Source organism: Mustela putorius, unplaced genomic scaffold (genome assembly GCF_011764305.1).
Source record: "Mustela putorius furo isolate JIRA1106 unplaced genomic scaffold, ASM1176430v1.1 tig00000196_pilon_pilon_pilon, whole genome shotgun sequence".
Lineage (NCBI taxonomy): Eukaryota > Metazoa > Chordata > Mammalia > Carnivora > Mustelidae > Mustela > Mustela putorius.
The window spans coordinates 11025831-11046167 of NW_025421310.1; the positions used below are offsets into that span (position 1 = coordinate 11025831).

Genomic DNA, 20337 nt, shown 5'->3' on the forward strand with positions numbered 1-20337 from the left:
AATCTGTATTACTCAATCCAGAAAGTGTGTTAACCCTTAAATCTAACGTGGTTCGGGGACCATACTACTGAATGTGTCCCATCATTATCATCTCACTTCTCCTGCCAAGAGGGGAACATGCCTGGAGCTGCATCAGGTGGGTAGCTATCATGCTTCATTCTGACTTGGGGTAGAGTCGCTCACCCACTTGGGCATTGGGAGGTAGGTCACGTCGTTTCTGTGGGCTCAGGACCAAGGAGTCTTAGAGAACTCAGAGCTTCTTAGGGTTGTCTGCGGGAATAAGTAACACTACCCTGCCTCTTCAAACACCAAATGGAGTTAAGGCAGCTCAGGAGGTGGAGGCACCTTCTAGAAGCCACATCTCTTTGTATCTTCCTGGGTAACTCCCCATGCCCAAAGACCATGACCTTGAGAATCAATGCAAGCTCCCATCACCACCCACTCTGGCTCCAAATCACCTCCCAAATTTCTGCCTGCCCATTCACGCCTTTTATTTGCCTCAGAGGTCTCTAAACATTGCTTATCACACTCCTTTATCGGTGACAATTTTTTGAGAAAATATTCCCAACATGTGTAGAAAATCTACTCGTGAACGACTGTCGTTCTACATCATCTTGATAAAGCTTAATTCATTTTGCTTATTTCTGTTAAAAAATTAGCTATAAGTAGAAATTCTAAATGTTTCTTCCTGCATCCCCAGTGTAATGGCTTCTACAACCCAATCTGGAGAGCCCCGAAAAGGTCACAGGCAGAAGCTCGCCGGCCCTTCGCGTGTCTGAGACTCACACCTCCTGGCGTCCTGCCTCCACTTTACTCTCCAGGGACGCTGCGTCTGGGATGACGCGGCTCCGGAAACCAGCTGCAGGGAGAGGGCCTGTTCTCCCCTCCCTCACCTCTGCGTCACTTCCCCTCTCAGAGGCAGGACGGGCCGCCATGAACCAGGTATGGGAAGAGCCTGGCCGGGTGAGCTGCAGACCAGTGGAGATGATGCATCTTAAACCATGCAGGGCTCTAGCTCTAAGGTCATTGTTTTTGTGTGAGGTTGGAGGGGTGGGGAGTCCTGGCATGCGCAACACTGTCCCAGGGGCTGCAAGCCGCCCCCTTGCCTTGCTTAACACTTCGAGAAGGCACAGACAGGCCCTTTGCCGGGCCTACGAGTGGATACCGCAGGAGGCTCAAGGAGAGAGAGAAAGGCCCTGAGATAACCAGTCCACAACTAAGGTGGAAATAGAGTTGAGGCCTTCTGGTCGCTAGTCTGGGGTCCTTTTCTTTCTCGTTTCTGTACCAGGTTAACCACTTCTTGGCCCCTGTGGCTACGGTGCTGGCATGTGACCTCCATTCCCCAATCTGAGGTGCTTCCACAAGCCTGGAGAGGAAAACGAGGACATTTGAAGCGACCTCTGTGTGGGGGGAGGTTGGTCATCTTGGCGGATGTGGAGTGGAAGCCTCTGGACCCCCTGCAATGAGGTCTCAAGGCATGCGTGAGGGCTTTTGTTGTTAACCTTGGCCGGGATGGCCGTTCCGTTGGCTTAGGTAAGCTGCTCGGTAGCCGGCAAGTAGCTGCAGCTTACACCGGAGTCAGCAGACTTTCCTGTAAGGGGCCAGATGGTATTCTTGGCTTTGCAGGACACAGGGTCTCTATTGTATATTCTTTGTTATTTGTTTTTTATAACTCTTTAAAGATGTAGAAGTCATTCTTAGCTCAAAGGCCAGAGGATCTTACAGGCTATGGTTTGCCAACACCTGGTCTGGGGCCACGTCAGGCCAACAAGAAAATGCCGGTGGCTAAGGCAGAATTCAGTTTGGACTCCCTAGTCGGCCGACATCGGGCAAGGCTGCCACCCAGGCAGTCCAGCAGAAAGAAGGGTGACCCAAGAATTGCCAGGGGCCTGAATGCTTAATTTTCAAAATAAGTCTTTGCAATTCCCTGCTCCCTTCGGCCTCAGTCTAATGACAAGATGAAGCTGCTCTGGAAACACCCAGACTCGCTGACCAAAACTCCTGCCCAAGGTGTGTGGACTGGGACATGAGAAAGGTTGTCAGAAATAGTCAGAAATGTATTCTGAGTGGATTTTTGTGGACCTGACAGTCGATAATACCAGATGCATGTGGAGAGTAGGGAAAATATAAAGTCCCTAAACGTCAGTCTGTCTTCCAGGGCTGGCGTTGGGGCTGGGTGGCGGCCGCAGCCCAGTGGATACGAGCAGCCTTTAACTTTGCCCCAACAGCGAACTAGGCAATCGTTTAGGGGAACCTTTGTAAATGGAGGCCCCCTGGAGCCGGTGGCGGGGACAGTTCCTTCTGGTTGGCTCCTGCCTCTTTCAATTCCAAAACGGATTAACACAAGGACCAGGGTAGCTCTGCTCTCGAATCTTCCATTTACATTTAACCATTTCAGACCTTACTGGTTGTCAAGTTCAGGTTGACGGACCCTAAAATGAAGATGTAAGGCTAGAGATTTTAGAGACCTCCACGTGTGGAGCCTCCTCTATCTGAGAGCTGAAGAGGAAATCAACAGCTGCCTTTCCGCAAAAGCGGCGTTCGCGGCGGTTGTGTCGGCAGGTGGCGCTGTGGTACTGGGAACTGGCCTCCCTGGGTCCTGCGGCGGCCCTGAAGTCAGAAAAAGGGATTCTTCTTTCTCCTTTTGGGAACCTGTTGTTTCTTTACGCGGTTCTAGAGAGAACCACGCATGCTCCAGTCTCTGGATGGGAGAATCCCCTGACACTTGGAGGACATTCACAGTATGGACACACGAAATATCAATTATACACTTAATAGAAGAAGCCAAAACAGCACATCGCATTAGCCCAAAGGCCCCACCAAACAGGGTCACTTGGACTTCCTTCCCCCACTGTGTGCTACATCAGTGGTCAGCTGTGCGCTTTCCTTCTGGGGAACATGGACCTAGAAGTCTAACATCCTTGAGTCGTGAAGCATCAGCTTCAGCAAAATTTTCCACCTGCGACGCATGTAAGGGCCATGAAGGCTGGTCCATGCTGGACCTTCTTTATAGTTAGAAGCTTCGGGACCAACCATGTGTTTTTCCTAAACTATGAAACGTCTGTTTGAGCCCAGGCAGTCCTCAGATGGTGACTTGGGTAGCAGGGCCTTCATCTTCATCTTCCCTCAAGGCCACCCATTCCTAGCTGATTAGACAGAGGCCATTACTGACACATCATTCCTTCCAGAGATGTACAAATGGCGGACGAAGCACAGGAAAAGCAGCTCAGTGTCTTCAGTCATTAGGGAAATGTAAATCAAGCCCAAAATGACACACCACTTCACACCCACCAGGATACTGATAACCAAAGAGAATGCAAAGTAACAAGTTTTGTGGAGGATTTGAGGAAACTGGAAACTCCTGCGTCACTGGTGGGAACATGAAATGTTGCACTCGCTGTGAAAACCAGCTTGGCAGCTCCTCAATTTCCACTCTAGGTCTAGACGCAAAAGAACTGAAAACAAGTGTTCAAACAAAAACTTGTACGTGAACGTTTACAGCAGCATTATTCGCAATTGCCAGAAAGTAGAAGCCACCCAAACATCCATTAACAGATAAATGGATAAAATAAAAGTGATGTATCCATACTAAGGGTAGTGTTCAGTCCTAGGCAAGAGGGAAGTTCTCATACAACATGGATAAATCTTAAAAACATTCTGTTACGTGAAAGAAGTCAAACACAAGGGACCACGCGTGATGATTCGATCTATATGAAATACCCAGAAAAGGCAAATCCAGAGAGCTAGAGAACAGAATGGTGGTCCAGGCCAGTGTTGAGGGGAGAGAAGCAGCAGCAATGAGTGCTTAGTGGGTACAAGGTTCCCATGTGGAACCTGGTGGTCATCACGGATCAACTTTGTGAAAGTACCAAATGCTACGGACTCCCATGCTTCTAACAGATTAAAATGGTGAATTTTATATCCTGTATATTTTACCATGATTTTAAAAAAATACAAATTGGAAACAATGAAATAAAATTGCCTTTACTTATGGACAGCATGACTGTATCCAGAGAAGACCCCACTCTGCAAAAATTGTACTAGAACTAATAAGAGTCTAGCAAAGTCAGAACACATCAGTAAGAGATCAGTGGTATTTCTGTATACTAGCAGTAAGCAATCAAATTTTTTAAATGTCAAACAGTATTAATATTGCCACCATTGTCACTTACATTATTATTACTATAACTTGGGTTAGAGAATTAATGCGGCATCTTCCAGAGAAATCTGGATGCCACACAACGCTTGGCGGTATTTCAGACCTCCTCTGCACCCGAAGTGGCAGATAATTGGAATTCCTCCAATTTGGAGGAAGGATGTTTTGGTTGTGATTTCTGGATGTGGTGGTTGTTGGTGGTTGTCTTGCTATTTAACTAATAACTGCTGTCAGTTCAGTCTTGTCATTACCGGTTTACTTTGTTATGGGTTTAGTTAAACTGCATGGATAATGATGCACATTTGCCTCAATTCCATGTGCGCGTGGCCTGCAATTTCCACTAATTAGACTCTTTAAAGACATTTCTGCAGTTATCTACTCAAATCTGCATCATCTGTTCCCCTCTTGCCAAAGCAGATGTACACAGCTCCCACCCACCCCCACTCCAGGAAATAATTTGCTTATTATCACTGAGTTCTTTCTCCACTGGAAGTAGGAACGGGGGGTGCAGACGGCTGGGATTTCTGTCCCACTGAAGTGAGAACCACCAAAACAGCGTACACAAGAGGGGCTGGGCCGAGTCAGACAGGCAGAGTGGACCTGGGAGCGCAGAACAGACCTGGAGATTATCTAAAATACGGCAAAAGACTGACCAAAGACCTCAAACGCAGCCCCGTGGCAAAAGGATCTAGATACCTGCCATTTCCTCAGGAATCAAGCACTGGACTCACTCCTCTCAAATGGCTTTATTTCCCCAGTGTGGGGGGCTGCAGGTAGGATCTCTGATCCCTGAACCCCAGGACCCCACAGCCTTCTCCCGCCCAGCGGGCTGTGGCAGCGCCTTCAGAAGAGCAGTGCCTGGGCTCGAGGCTGAGCCTCCCGGAGTCCGACCGGTTCTGGGAGGAGCTGGGCCTGGGTGGCTCACGTGGATCAACACTCCCTGAGGGGGTCCTGACAGCAGCTCGCGTGGTCCTCCGCCAGCGTGGGGCCCACGTGCAAGACAAGACCGCGAGGTGCAAGGGTCAAGGACCAGCTAGGACTTTAGGAGCAAACACTCCCTGTGGGGACGACTCCTTGAAGTCTGCCAGCAGGGCTCAGTCTGGAGGGAAGAGAGAACAGGTGGTGGGATGGAGAAGACGGCAAAACATGGGCGGCCGGCAAAAAGAAGGAAGCACGAAAAGCCCAAAGGAAACAGAGTGCACCCCAGGACAAGGGAAAGGCAGCGCGCGGGAGAAAATCACTCAGAGATAGAGGAGCAAAAGCCCCAGAACGTGGGGTGGTGACCACAGAGGCCAGCAATAGGCACAGACGGACCCCACAATACTCACCTTTAGGCCCAGACGGGGCAGGTGGCGGCGGCCCCCCTGGAGGCAACAATGCAGAGCGGCTCAGGGCGTCAGCCACCCAGCCCAGGACGCGGCCACAGTGCTGCACCTGGGGAGCGGGAGGGACAGAGGGTAAGAGACCACCCCCCCTACCCTGGCCACACACATACACACACACACACACACCCCGGCCTGGCCCGGGAGTCCTCACCTCCTGCTCCAACCCTTTCAGACGCTGCTCATACTCCCGGATCCGCCTCAACTGCTTCAAGGCTGTGTCCACCCTGCAACCACAACCACCAAGGGCATCAGGCCCATTCCCGCCGCCCGCTAGCCCCGCCCACCTCGGAAGCCCCAGGCCCGCAGACCTGCCTTCCTCCCCAACACTATGGCTTCGCCCCACTCTGGCTCCACCTGGACCTGGCTCCTCTCTCCTCTTCCCCCCTCCCCCCCAGGAAGCCCCGCCCTCACTTTTGCGATGTGCGTTTCAGACGCTCGGAGTCGCTCTCCCGCTTATCCCGCGCGCGAGCCAGCAGGAAATTCTCCTTCTGCACCGACTCCCACGTCAGCAGCCTCCGCTCTGCTTCCTTGGAGAGGTAAACCCCTGGCAGGGGGGTAAGGGCAGAGTCAGAGGGCCTGCCCCCTCCTTGGCCCAGCCCCGCCAAGGCCCCCCGCGCGTGAGCCCACGCAGACCACGCCCTGTGCAGGTCCAGGCCCCACCCTAATACTTAACACCTGCCCCCCCAACACCTAATCTCTAACCACTCAGTGCTCCCCGACATCTTCCCGCAGCCTGTCCGTGCTCTTCCTTCTCTCCAGGGCCTGACCCCTGTGCTTTTCCCTTTCGCATCAAACCCCGCTCTCACGAAAATGTTCGATGACCGGGGAGGGCGGCAAGCGGGACCGACGCCTGCGTAGGTGCCGAATGAGGAGGCGCACGTGAGAGATGATGATAAGGGGCGGGGCCAGCGCCGGCCGAGAGTGAAATTCCCGGATGAGGCTGTAGCGCTGAGCCTTCCAATAGAGGTCGCTGTTTCCCTGTACTTTGCCGAAGGTGTCGCTGTGGGGAGGAGAGGTCAAGGGTCACCAGAGGTCAAAGAGGGCAGATGAAGGTTAGATATTAGACAATATGTTTTGAGACCAAGGCAGCAGGCCAATGTCAGAATCATTAAGGTCAGAGGTATTACAGGATGCACTTAGTAGGAGCTGGATTAGGAGGGCAAAGAGATGTCTGGCGTCAAGGGGAGACAGTGTCAGGAATTAGGGTAGAGGTTATAGACAGGCTCAAAAGTCAGCTGAACACAAATAGCTAAAATCAGAAATGAAAATGGAGACATCACTATGAACCTTACAGAAATAAAAAGGATTATAAGAGAACACTATCCCAACTGTACACCAACAAATTAGATAACCTAAATGAAATAAATGGACAGATTCCTAGAAACATACAAATTACCCAACTCAAGAAGAAACAGAAAATCTCAAAAGACCTATAACAAGAGATTACATCACTCATCAAAAATGTCCCAACAACAACAAAATCCCAGGCCTAGATGTTGTTGTTGATGAGTTCTACAAAACATTAAATAAGTAAATAACACCAATCCTTCTCAAATTCTCCCAAAAAACTCCAAAAAAAGAGGAGAGAACAGTTTGTGACTCATTCTGTGAGGCCAACAGCATTACCCACCCAGATAATGATAACACAAGGAAACAAAACTACAGACCAATAGTTTTTATGGATACACACGCAAATATCCCCAACAAAATACCAACAGACCTACTTCGGCTGCATAGTAAAAGGATCATATACCATGACCAAGTGGGATTTATCCCAGTAATGCAAGGTGCCTCAACATGCAAAAATCAATATAATACACCACCTTAATAGAACAAAAAGAAAAAAAAAAAACAACTACATGATCCTCTCAAGTGGCCGAGATACAAAAAGGCATTCGACAAAACCCAACATCCTTTATGGTTTAAAAAAAATCAGATAGGATTAAAAGGAAAATTCCTCAACATGGGTAGAGGGTACTTATGAAAAACCTATGGCTAACATCATACTCAATGAAGAAAGACTAAAAGCTTTCAGCTAAAATAAGGAACAAGACAAGGATGCCCACTCTTACCACAGCTCTTTGTTGTTGTACTGAAAGTTCTAGCCAAAGCAATTAAATAGGAACAGGAAATAAAAGGCATCCAAATTGGAAAGGAAGACATAGAACTATTTCTACTCACAAATGACACGATCCTATATATCAAAAATCTCAGAGAATCCCAAGAAAGCTACTAGAGCAAATTCAGCAAAGTTGCAGGGCATCAGATCACCAACCAAAAATCAGTTGTGTATCTCTACACCTGCAGTGAACACTGCCACGTCTGCCAGCCAAGGACTGCCAGCAGTCTGCCAGCAGGGAACAGAGTCTCCTTCACAGCCCTTAGAAGGAACCAATCCTACACATACTTTGGTTTTGGACTTACAGCATCCAGAACTGCAACGGAAAAGTTTCTGTTACTTAACACCATCCACTTTTTGTTACTTTGTTAGGGAAACCTCAGGAAACTAATACAATGGCTAATGGCCAACTAATTTTTTTAAAGATTTTATTTATTTGTCAGAGAGAGAGAGAGAGTGCGCACAAGCAGGAAGAGCAGAAGGCAGAGGGAGAAACAGGCTCCCTCTGAGCAAGGAGCTCAATGCAGGACTTGATCCCAGGACCCTGGGATCATGACCTGAGCCAAAGGCAGACATTTAGCCAACTGAGTCACCCAGGTGTCCCTGGGTGACAAGTCCATTCGATATGGAAAAATAAAACAGTCTCTTAGACACAGAGACCTGGAACAATGGGATTTCGGCGTGCAAAAAGAACGAAGTTGGACCCCACATCACATCCATATACCAAAATTAAGTCAAACAGACCAAGAAACTGAATATAAGAGCTAAAACCATAAAACATAGAAGTGAATATTACCTTGGATTGGGAGATGGGTCCTTAGATACAACACCAATAGTACAAATAAAAAACTTTTTTTTTTAAAGATTTTTTTTTTTTTTTTAGAATTTTATTTATTTATTTGACATAGAGAGATCACAAGTAGGCAGAGAAGCAGGCAGAGAGAGAGGAAGGGAAGCAGGCCCCTGCTGAGCAGAGAGCCCGATGTGGGACTCGATCCCAGGACCCTGAGATCATGACCTGAGCCGAAGGCAGTGGCTTAACCCACTGAGCCACCCAGGCGCCCCCAAATAAAAAACTTTTAAATTTTTGTGCATCAAAGGGGATTATCAAGAACAGGAAAGGGGCGCCTGGGTGGTTCAATGGGTTAAAGCCTCTGCCTTTGACTCGGGTCATGATCCCAGTGTTCTGGGATCAAGCCCCGCATTGGGCTCTCTGCTCAGTGAGGAGCCTGCTTCCTCCTCTCTCTCTGCCTGCCTCTCTGCCTAGTTGTGATTTCTCTCTGTCAAATAAATAAAATATATTTTAAAAAAGAACAGGAAAAGACAACCAACAGAATGGGATAGGAGAACCTGGGTGGCTCAGTGGGTTAAGCCTCTGCCTTCGGCTCAGGTCATAATCCCAGGGTCCTGGGATCAAGCCCCACATCGGGCTCTCTGCTCAGCAGGGAGCCTGCTTCCTTCTCTCTCTGCCTGCCTCTCTGCCTACTTGTGGTCTCTGTCAAATAAATAAAATTAAATCTTTAAAAAAAAATCTTAAAAAAATCAAACACCAGTTCGCCCACTAGCTAGGACTGCAGCATTGTTTTGAAAAGGAAAATAACAACTCATGGCAAGGCTGTGGGGAAATCCGAACTCTCCTACATCACTAATGAGAACAGAAAATGGTGCTGCTGCTGTCGAAAACCGTTCAGTTTCAAAAAGCTAAAGAGAATTGCCACAGCATGCCCAGCATCCTACTTTAGGAATATATCCAAAAGAAATAAAAACAGAATCGAACAGGTACATGAACACTAACGTTCAGTGCAGCATCATTTGAAAGAGCGAAGGGATGGAAACAAGCGAGTTTCCATGAACAGATGAACAGATGAGGGAACGGGATAGACTCGTACAATGGAATATTATTCAGCCATGAAAAGAGTACTGGTCCATGCTGCAACTTGGATAAACACTGAAAACTTTATGCTAAGTGAAATAAGCCAGACAGAAAACGATAAATGTTGTATGAATCAACATACAACAAGGGGGGCTGAGACTTAGAGGGGGGTACGTATTCATATACATGGTATGAATCCACGTATATGAAACCTCTAGAATAAGCAAATTCCTAAAGACAAAAAGCGGGCTCCAGGGGGCCAGGCGGGTCAGTGGGGAGCAGGAAGTTGCTGCTGGCTCATTGGGTACACACTGTGTGTCTGGAGCGATAACATTTTTTGGAAGTACATAGTGGTAGTGGTTGTAAAACATTATGAATTTAATTAATGGTACTGAATTGGTACACTTCAAATTGGCAAATTATATGTGTTTTGCCACAAAAAAACATTTTTTTTTTCATGTTCTGCCTGGGCTCAGAGAGAGGATCAGAGTTCACAGTCCAGGTCCGGGCAGTGTCTGAACTCTGGGACTAAAGATGGAACTGATTAGACCTGGGTCTGGGTCAAGCTGGGACAGAAAGTCACACTGGGGTCAAGGGTCACGCTGGGTGAGGTCAGGTCAGAGAGTAGCTGGGCCTCACCTGAACATGGCGATGAGCAAATTGAGCAGCAGGATGTTGGCCACCAGCAGGAAGATGATGAGGAGGAGAACCACCAGCCAGTTGGCATAGAGTGAGACGCAGGAGCCTGCCTGAGCCCCTGGCGGGCGAGCCCAGAAGCCCTGCTCCGACGAGCAGTTGACATGCTCCATGAGGGCCACTGTGAAGGGAGACACTCAGAGATGGGCCAGGGAGACAGAGACCAGAGAAAAACAGAAATTCAGAGGGGTGTGAGGGAAAGAGACCCAGAGAGAGGGAGACAGAATCCCAGAGAGAGACAGAGGAGGCGTCAGAGACCCAGAGACAGGGAACAGAGATATGAAGAGAAAGGAGGGCAGAGTCCCATAGAGATGTAGGGGGTAGGGGCTACTCAGAGACCTAGAGAGAGAGGGGGGCTGAGACTTAGAGGGGGGTACGAACCCCAGGGACGGGGAGCCCTGGGAGGGGGAACTCGAAGGGACGGCATCAGATCCTCTCATCCCTCCATACCGTCCATGTCCTCCTGGGGGATCTGCCCAAAGATCTGCAGATAGGGCCGGTAGAAGACGCGGCGCAGGACATTCGGGAGGTCACGATCCTGGGGCCTGAGGAGCCCCTCCGTGGCCACGCCGTAGGCAACCAGCCACACACCCAGGAAGAAGAGGAAGAAGAACACGTCCTTCATCTGCGAGGTGGAAAGAGACCAAGTCTGGGCCCGCCCCCTGGAATGACCCTGCCCCTAGCCCCACCCATGCCCACACCTCCATGCCCCGCCCCTTTCCTCCTCTGGATCCGCCCACCCGACCCTGCCCCCCTCACCATCTTGTTCACGATCACGATCTTAGGCCCGAGTTGTTTGTTGACCGTGAAGATGTGCAGCAGCCGCAGCGTGAAGACCATGAAGTCGAGGCAGAGGACGGTGCGGCCCAGGTCATACAGGCCGGGGGTCAGCCTGCGGTGCGGGGAGATGCGGCAGGGCTCACTTAGGGGTCACGGGGTACAAAGGAAAACCCAGGTCTTCCCAACACCAGGCTTAGGGTGACCCCGGAGGGGCCGCAGCCAGACCTGCTGATTCAACCCGGGTTTACCCAGATTTCACTGGCACCCGCTTAGGAATGAGTACATAAATCAGGGTCTCGGCAAAGATTGGGGAGGCCCCTGTGACAATCAAGTCGGAAAACCTGCTGGAATATTTGTCCAACCTATAAAGGGGCAAAATAGAGTTCCAGCAAGTAAGCAGAAGACAGATGACCCCACGGGGAGAGTAGATAACGAGAACACAACACGGTTCACAGAGGGAGGTCGGATGGCCAACAGCACCAGCGACCCCTATGGGGAAAATAAAACTGTATCCCTATTTGCATCATCATGTACTTGAACCCTGAGTGGATTAAAAACCTAGAGTGAAAGGCACGGGGCGCCTCGGTAGGAGTTAGGCCATGATCTCAGAGTCCTGAGAAGATACCAGCCTTTGGCTCTGTGCTGAGTGTGGCACCTGCTTAAGCTTCTCTCTCTTCCCCTCCCTCCCCCAAATCTCTCTCTCAAAAATAAATAAAAAATAAAGGTACTTTAAAAAAAAAAAAAAAAACCTAGAGTAAAAGGCAAAACATGAAAATCTGAAAATACAGAATTTCTTCATGAGCTTGACTGGATGAGATGTCACAAGACAACAAAACCTTCTACGCAAGTAATATGTAAAACCACAACATAGGGAAAGACCTGATAAGTTTGACTACTCTGAAAGATAAAATTTCCGTCCGTCAAGAGATAACATAAATACAATAAACAGAGAAAGGCAAAACTATCTGCCAAAAACGCACAACCTAAATTTGATCACAGGGGAACCTGAGACAGACTCAAACAGAGGCAAGTCCTACAAAATAACGGAGCTGGCCTGTTCAAAAGTGTTAAGATCATAAAAGCTGAAGAAGGATCGAGGAACTGGGTTGGCTCCTGGGGTAAAAAAAGGACATTGGTGGGACAACTGGTAAAATTTAAGATCTCTTGGTTTTGATAAGGGAAGATGTTGACATCTGAGGATCTGGGTGAACAGTATAGAGGAATTCTTTGTACTGTTTTTGCCACATTTTTTAGAAGTCTCTGGTTATTTCAGGATGCAAATGAAAAGAATAAAAGAATGTTTAAGATAATATACAAAAGTTTAAATGTTTAAGATAATATACAAAAGATGAGCTGCAGGCAATGAGAAGGTATTTAAAACAAAGCCACCAAAAGGGGGGCGCCTGGGTGGCTCAGTGGGTTAAGCCTCCGCCTTCGGCTCAGGTCATGATCCCCAGAGTCCTGGGATCAAGCCCCGCATTGGGCTCTCTGCTTGGCAGGGAGCCTTCTTCCCCCCTACCCCACCTACCTCTCTGCCTACTTGTGATCTCTGTCTGTCAAATAAGTAAAATCTTTTTAAAAATAAATAAAACCACCAAGAGGTTAGGGCGCCTGACTGGCTCAGGGGGCAGAGTGTGCGACTCTTGATCTCAGGGTTGTGAGTTCGAGCCCCATGTTAAATGTAGACATTACTTAAAAATAAAATCTTAAGGGGCGCCTGGGTGGCTCAGTGGTTAAGGCCTCTGCCTTCGGCTCAGGTCATGATCCCAGGGTCCTGGGATCGAGCTCCGCATCGGGCTCTCTGCTCAGCAGGGAGTCTGCTTCCTCCTCTCTGCCTGCCTCTCTGCCTACTTGTAATCTCTGTCCGTCAAATAAATAAATAAAATCTTTAAAAAAAATATATATATATATATATAAATAAAATCTTAAAAAGAAAAAAAAAAACAAAAACAACACCAAGGGTTAGGAGAGAGCACCGACCCATCCATACACATACACAAGAGATCAACAAACACAAATGAACATGTCTTTTCTAAAATGGCGGCAAGCCTATGAAAAGACATTGACAGAGGTACAAGTGGCCATTTGCTATAACAGATGTCCGAGCTAACTAGTAGTCAGGGACACATAAGTTTTAAAACAAGAAGTCATTTTTACCTGTCAGAATGGAAAAAAGACAGAAAAAGATCTAAAGGTTAATTGAGAGCTATAAAATTTTAAAGATTGAAAATACCTGGTATTATCTGTCAGGTGCGTCCTCAAGGGGCACCCTCTTACCCTGATGATGGGCGTGTATGTGGGCGAAGCTATTCTACAAGGAAACCTATCCATGTCAAGAATATATGTACCCTTGGGGCATCTGGGTGGCTCAGTGGGTTAAGCCTCTGCCTTTGGCTCAGGTTGTGATCCCAGGGTTCTGGGATCGAGCCCCACATCAGGCTCCCTGCTTGGCAGGAAGCCTGCTCCCTCCTCTCCTACTCCCCCTGCTTGTGTTGCCTCTCTCACTCTGTCTCTCTCTGTCAAATAAATAAATAAAAATCTTAAAAATAAAATATCACTGGTATTCCTAAAGCATGATAGCACATGGCTCTTTCATCTCAAAAGATACTTTTTCTTTTTAAAGATTTTATTTATTTATTAGACAGAGAGAGATCACAGGTAGGCAGAGAGGCAGGCAGAGAGAGAGGGGGAAGCAGGCTCCCTGCCAAACAGAGAGCCCAATGTGGGGCTCGATCCCAGGACCCCGAGATCGTGACCTGAGCCGAAGGCAGAGGCTTAACCCACTGAGCCACCCAGGCACCCCTCAAAAGATACTTTAATCAAAATATAAGAGAAACAGGGGCACCTGCGTGGCTCAGTGGGTTAAAGCCTCTGCCTTTGGCTCAGGTCATGATCCCAGGGTCCTGGGCTTGAGCTCTGCATTGGGCTCTTTGCTCAGCGGGGAGCCTGTTTACTCCTCTCTCTCTCTCTGCCTACCTCTCTGCCTACTTGTGATCTCTGTCAAATAAATAAATAAAATCTTTAAAAAATATATAAGAGAAACGGAAGCATAGTGTCCTGCAAAACTTTCTTATCTTGCTCTTGGAATAAATTATTCATGCTGAGTTACTTTGTAGCATCTCTAACAGCACAGAGGAAGCAAGCCTCTGTCAGGGGAGACAGGTAGGGAGGGAGTCACTGCTGTTAATGATCCAGATTATAAAACGGGGTGTCAGGTCCCTTCCGTCCTTGGAAATAGTCACTAGGTTGTGTCCACAAAGCTCTTTGTCTTCTCTCTTCACAGGAACAGTGTCCTAACTGCTAGGACTTTAAAAAATAATAATAAATAATAATAATAATTGTTAATAAATAAAAGGAAAAGAAATTTCCTCAGCTAGTATCTGATTATAATGTCATGTTACCTTGAGTAGAAAATGAGACTTTGTGGCCAGACTTTTGGCTTGATTTCTACCTCTTGAAGTTTAGAATTTTTGTCTCACTGCCTTATGAAAAGAATTCATTCATTCCATTCTGGCAAGGAGAAGTCTGTCTTGTCTGATCTTTAGCCAACAATGGTTGAAACCCCTTCTTCTGGAATTTGATGCCAGATTTTCAAAGACTAAGGTATCTTTGCAAATACCGATATGGAAAGCATGTCAGCACATATTAAAAATGAAAAAGAGGGGCACCAGGGTGGCTCAGTGGATTAAAGCCTCTGCCTTAGGCTCAGGTCATGATCCCAGGGTCCTGGGATCGAGCCCTGCATCGGGCTCTCTGCTCAGCAGGGAGCCTACTTCCTCCTCTCTCTGCCTGCTTCTCTGCCTATTTGTGATCTCCGTCTGTCAAATAAATAAATAAAATCTTTAAAAAAAAAAAAAAGGAAAAAGAGTTGCAGAAAAATACATGAAATATAATGTCCTTCATTTACAAAAGTATGTGTATCTGTCCATGTAAAAACACAGAAAAATGACAAGCAGAAAATGCACCAAACTCAGCACCAAAGGAGAAAGTGGGGAGTCTTAGAGAGATGTGGTTTCCGTTGTATGTTCCTCATTTCTTTAATCGTGTTCACTGAGGACATACTTCTGCATTTCTTTGGTAATAGGCTATATTTCAAAGATATTTTCTGTTGCTGGGAGATGAGCTAAGTATCTTTTTTTTCTTAAGATTGATTTATTTGTCAAAGAGAGAGCACAAGCAGCAGGCCCCCTGCCGAGCAGAGGGCCCGATGCGGGGCTCCATCCCAGGACCCCGAGATCATGACCTGACTCGAAGGCAGAGGCTTAATGGACTGAGCCCTCAGGTGCCCCCAGACAGATGTGTCTTGAGGATTTTAGAATCTTTCTCGATGAAAGAGACTGCACAAGCTGTACTGAGAGCATCATTTGGGAAGGACTGAGAGTCGGGAGAGGATAAGGGAGGACTTCCAGAGATGGAGGCAGCAAAGCGGAGGCCTCAAGGAAGTGTAGGTATTGGCTTGGCCAAGGAGAAGGGGGAAAAGTGTTTCAAGAAGGGGGAACAGCATGCGCAAGACCCGAAGACATGAATGCCAAGACCCAAAATTGACGTGCCCTTTGCCCTCTCTCTGGCACCACACAGTATAATCTGGAAGCCATGGATGAAATGAACTAACATGACACAGCCCCGTCTTGGCAACAGGAAATATCTGAGGTGAATTCCTGACAATTTGTTTTTTATAAATTAGCTAAGAAGTAAGCAGAAACAGTCAGATTTTTATGAACTAAAAGGTGAAAACATTCAAGCTTCCCCGGTGACACCTGAATCTGTAGGAGCGCCTGGTGGCCTCCTGGGCAGAGCCTGGGAACTCCAGATCTCAGAGTTGTGAGGTCTAGCCCCACTTTGGGGGTAGAGATGATTGAAAAGATTTTTTAAATCTTAAAAAAAATGTGAATCTAGGGGCTCCTGGGTGGCTCAGTGGGTTAAAGCCTCTGCCTTCAGCTCAGGTCATGATCCCAGGGTCCTGGGATAGAGCCCTGTATGGGGCTCGCTACTCAGCAGGGAGCCTGCTTCCTCCTCTCTCTCTGCCTGCCTCTCTGCCTACTTGTGATCTCTCTCTCTGTCAAATAAATAAATAAAATTTTTAAAATAAATAAATAAATAAAAATTAAAAAATAAAAAAATGTGAATCTATAAAATTTGACCCAGGAAGACAACCCGAATGACATTAAAGCCAGAATGTAAAATTCGCAAACACAGAACCTAGATTTTGGCAAAATTCAATACAGACAACACCAATGAAGAGCCAAATATTTGTTGTTCGATGTACCCCAAATAATAACAAAGTTGAAATAATTTTAAAAACAAACTGAAAAGGACTGAAATGAGTTTCACTGCCCTGGGATAAAACTGGTCCAGGAAGTTTGCGGAAACTGGGAACCCCTCCCTTGGTTAAGAGCTCATCCCACTGGTCACAGTGTTATGATTACCAGGATAACCCGGATTATTACTGCAATCCACTCCGAAGAGCTGGAGCTTGGATGCAGAGAAAGGAGTGGGGCGCCGGCCTGCAGAGCTGGGCAGGCCGCCACTGGGCAGCGCCCTCAGGACTGGGTGCGGGGATGCGGGGCAGCCCTGGGAGGCAGGCCGGGCAGCTCAGAGAAGAAGGAGCCTCGTGCGGACAGACCAGAGGCCAGAGGCATCCTGGAGGCTGGGCGGAGGGCCGGGCGGGAGACGGGGACAGAGGCGGGGCAGAGCGGGGAAGGTGAGTGTGGCGCCCCCGCCTGGCCGGGAGTCTGGAGGAAGACTGTGCTTTGCGGGTGCCACCGCGGGGCCAGGTCGGGGGACCAGAGAAAAGTCCGCCAACCTGCAGATCTAGAAAAACAGCAGCCGCGGCCCGAAAGCCCGGTACCCAGGTGTGAGCGAACTGCTCGTTGACCCCCCAGAGGCGATGCTGTTGATGAAGAAGGGACTTTGGTTTGTGTTTCGGGATGGAAAAGCAGGGTGGGCTCCAGCCCAGCAGGGGGCGGGGGCGGCAGGGGGCGGGGACACTCACCGACAGCCCACGCCCAGGAGAAAGCAGGTGAGGGCCACCAGGTCGCACTGGTTCCAGGTGTCGGCGAGGTAGAGGCTCAGCCGGCGGCGCAGCGGGGCCTGCTGGGGGCCGGGCCCGGGCCCCCGGGTGGCCAGGCTGCCCCAGCCGCCGCCCAGGCCCTGGCGGAACTCCTCGCAGAGCAGGGTGAAGGCCCAGAAGTAGAGCAGCAGCTCCAGGGCGCCGGGCGCGCCAGGCTGGAAGTCGACGAGCAGCACCCAGGCGAAGAGCAGCAGGAAGAGGAGGTAGCTGACCACGTTGCCCATGAAGGCGGTCACCGGCGCCCCCCAGAACTGCGGCCAGCGTCGCAGGCGAGGGGGGCACCCCCCGCAGCAGCCGCTGCGCCTCGACTGTCCCAGCACCCGCACGGCCTTCTTCTCCCGGGGCTCTGCCAGCCTGGGGGGAGGGGGAAGGGAGGAGGCTCAGTCTGACCTCTGAGCCCCTCTTCACTGTCACCAAGACCTCTCATCTTTCACATCTGACCTCTAACCCTGCCTGTACCTGAAACCAAATCCCAGGTCAACCATCTCCTTGACGTTTGACCCCCTATATCTAACCTTTGCCCTCTAAGATCTCCTTCAGGCAAGACTGCTGACCTTCCACCTCTGACCTTCTCCACCCTCCAACCTCTGGGGCCTTGGAATGACCTCTGACCCCGGTCTGGCTTCTGACTCCGAATCCCTCTTCTTGCATCTTCACAACCTCTGACTCTACATCTGATCTTGGACCATCCACCCGACCTCCAACCCCCTCACTTTCATGAGCTTGGCTCCTCGGGTTTGAAAGCCCCTGCCTGAGTATTAACGTCCGCCCCACAGATTCTGATGTCAGATCGTCCGGCCCAGGCTCCCTGTATATAACCTCAGAGCGAGCAGCCATATTTGGCTTCTGGATTCTGACCTTCTTAGTCCGCTCCCCTCTCTGACCCTTCTTGTCCGAGCTCTGATCCTCTGTCCCAATTTCATCCTGACTCTTCATTCAAACCTCAACGCCAAAATAAATAATACACATGATAACAAACTCAACCAGCTAACGGGAAAAGTAAACTGGCTTGGGGAGGCATCTTCTCATAAACCAAGCAGAAAGATAACAACCCCAACGTGGAAACAACCCAAATGTGCCTCAACTGATCAAAGGTGCATCAGCCCAAACGGGTCCATGAAATGTGGTCTATCCATTCAGCGGAATATTATTTAACGCTGAAAAGGAAGGGCGTACCAATGCGAGCCACAACTTGGAGCAATCCCGAAAGCAAGATGCTAGGTTAATGAGACCCATCAAAGAGGACCACACGGTGTGTGGCTCCCTTCATACACCACGTCAGGAACAGGGAAATTCATTGAGACGAAACTCTCCATAACGGAAGTTATTGGCCACTGAGGGCGAGGGGAGGGGAGGAATACGGAGTGACCATGAAGGGGTACAGAGGTTCTTGTGATGGTGACAAAAATGTTTTAAGATGGATTGTGGTGACAACTGCACAGTTCTGTGCATATACTAAAAACCACTGAATTGTAACACCTTAAATGGGTGAACTGAATAATATGTGGATTTTATCTCAGTAAAGCTGTTCTCAGGAAAACAAGAGGAGAGTATTATAAAAGCTAAAGAAAGTACGATGCAGAGAGGACAGAAAGTTCCCTAACACTGAGGGGAAACAGACCTGGTATTTTACGTTTCACCCTCTGCAGGGCCCTGGAAACAAGAACGTGTGGTCAGAAAACTTCCTGCCATCTGCCATCTTGAATCAGGCACAACCAGGCCTCCCAGACTCCGGGGCCCATCTTGAGCCTCTCTGGGGAAGGATCCAGGAATCTGTCCTTTTACAAAGCTCACCATGGAGGTGGCGCTCCCCAGCAGCTAAGAGCATTGCTTCAGGAACAAGATCTGGGTTCAAATCCCAACTCTACCACCTACCAGTCACATGAGCTGAGGCAAATGACTTAGTGCCTTGGTGATTTCAAATGTGAAATGGGGATGATAATAGACTGTACTGCATAGGGTTGTTGAGAAAATTAAATAAGCTGTTTTTCAAAAGGATTTAGCACACTGGCTACCCTCTGTAAGTGTTCTGTAGCATCGGCTGTCGTCACCGTCACTGTCATCATCATCATCATCATGTAAAAGTTGGGAACTCCCTGGGCAAGGACATCATGATTGGTCCTGACACTAGGGACTTCTAGCCAGCCTTTTTCAGTGGTCCCAACTCCTTTCTCAGTTTTCTCTTCTATCCTGACAAACATATTGTATTCATTGTGCGTTGTCTCAGAAAAACATGTTTGCATTTATGTATCTCAATTTGACTGCTCCTCGAGGCATGTAGTGGGTCTTACAGACTTCTGGCTTCTGACCATGATTTGAATAGTTACCTGAAACATTTTTCTTCTGGAATATTGGGGGCCAGGGTCCTTTCCTTTTCTTACTACATCACTAAAGTAGAGAAGGAAGGGACAAGGAGGAACATAAATGTGGGCCTCTCCCCCCTTTCTCCACTACCAGAGATTCAGACCCTGATGCTTATACCCACCACTCAGCAAGATAACTGAGACATGGATCAATAAGAAACTCCATTAACTGACTACTTACTACATGCCAGACGCCATGATGCATTCTCCGCATTCTCTCTCGGCTGCTCCCCCAGGCGCTGGGCACACTGAGCTACTCCACATGGAATATTCTGGTTCCCTCTCGGTGAGAGGCCCAGGAGCCAAGGGATTACCATATGCCTCACTTTTGCCCATGAGATGTGGGCACAAGTGACGTGTGTCCCTTCCACATGAGGCTATAAGAGTAAGTACCTGGTTTGCCATTTCTCTTTTCCCTCTGCTATGAGACCAGCCACATCCCAGCTTGGAGGGGCTCCCTCATCCCAAAGTGGAAACCAGAACGGAGCCAAGACACAGACAACCCAAAAATGGGGCAGGAGGAGTAAGCCTTCGTGGTTGACAGTCACTGAGAGTGTAGGATGCTTTTTCTTTTTCAGATTTATTTACCTATTTTAGAGAGAGAGAGAGAGAGAGCACAAGTGGGAGGGGCAGAGAGAGGGAGAAAGAGAATCACAAGCAGACTCCACGTGGGGCGTGGGGCCCGATGCAGGGCAGGATCTCACAACGCTGCGATCACCTGAGCCGAAACCCAGAGTCAGACGCTCAACTGACTGCACCGCGCAGGTGCCCCTAGCTGTTCTCCTTTGCACCCTGCCCAACCTATCTGACAGAGACACAGCTTTCCACACAGATCCATTTTACAGAGAAGAATCCTGAGGCTTGGGGTCACTTCTAAGGTCAAAGTTAAGATTTG

The 20337-nt window shown here is 48.7% G+C and overlaps 1 protein-coding gene and 1 long non-coding RNA gene across 5 annotated transcripts in view; one reads left to right on the forward strand and one right to left on the reverse strand.

Moving 5' to 3' along the window:
• The first annotated feature begins 717 nt into the window (after window positions 1-717).
• Window positions 718-3991, forward strand: LOC123391174. The gene is made up of 2 exons (XR_006605810.1): window positions 718-942; window positions 1289-3991. It is a non-coding gene; the product is annotated as an uncharacterized LOC123391174 (long non-coding RNA).
• Window positions 3992-4883: 892 nt separating this feature from the next.
• The window catches only part of TRPM4 (transient receptor potential cation channel subfamily M member 4), a 38275-nt gene continuing 22821 nt past the window's right edge, over window positions 4884-20337 (reverse strand). For 3 of the 4 annotated variants that reach the window (XM_013063983.2, XM_013063984.2, XM_045077041.1), the window contains 9 exons: window positions 17002-17433; window positions 10989-11121; window positions 10680-10854; window positions 10173-10350; window positions 6348-6541; window positions 5953-6085; window positions 5693-5765; window positions 5485-5590; window positions 4884-5255 (listed from right to left, as the gene is read on the reverse strand). In XM_013063983.2, coding sequence (XP_012919437.1) covers window positions 5251-5255; window positions 5485-5590; window positions 5693-5765; window positions 5953-6085; window positions 6348-6541; window positions 10173-10350; window positions 10680-10854; window positions 10989-11121; window positions 17002-17433 — 1429 coding nt within the window. In that variant the 3' untranslated portion in view covers window positions 4884-5250. Of the gene's footprint in view, window positions 5256-5484; window positions 5591-5692; window positions 5766-5952; window positions 6086-6243; window positions 6542-10172; window positions 10351-10679; window positions 10855-10988; window positions 11122-17001; window positions 17434-20337 lie in introns of those variants that run through there. The other variant, XR_006605809.1, reaches the window with a different exon arrangement.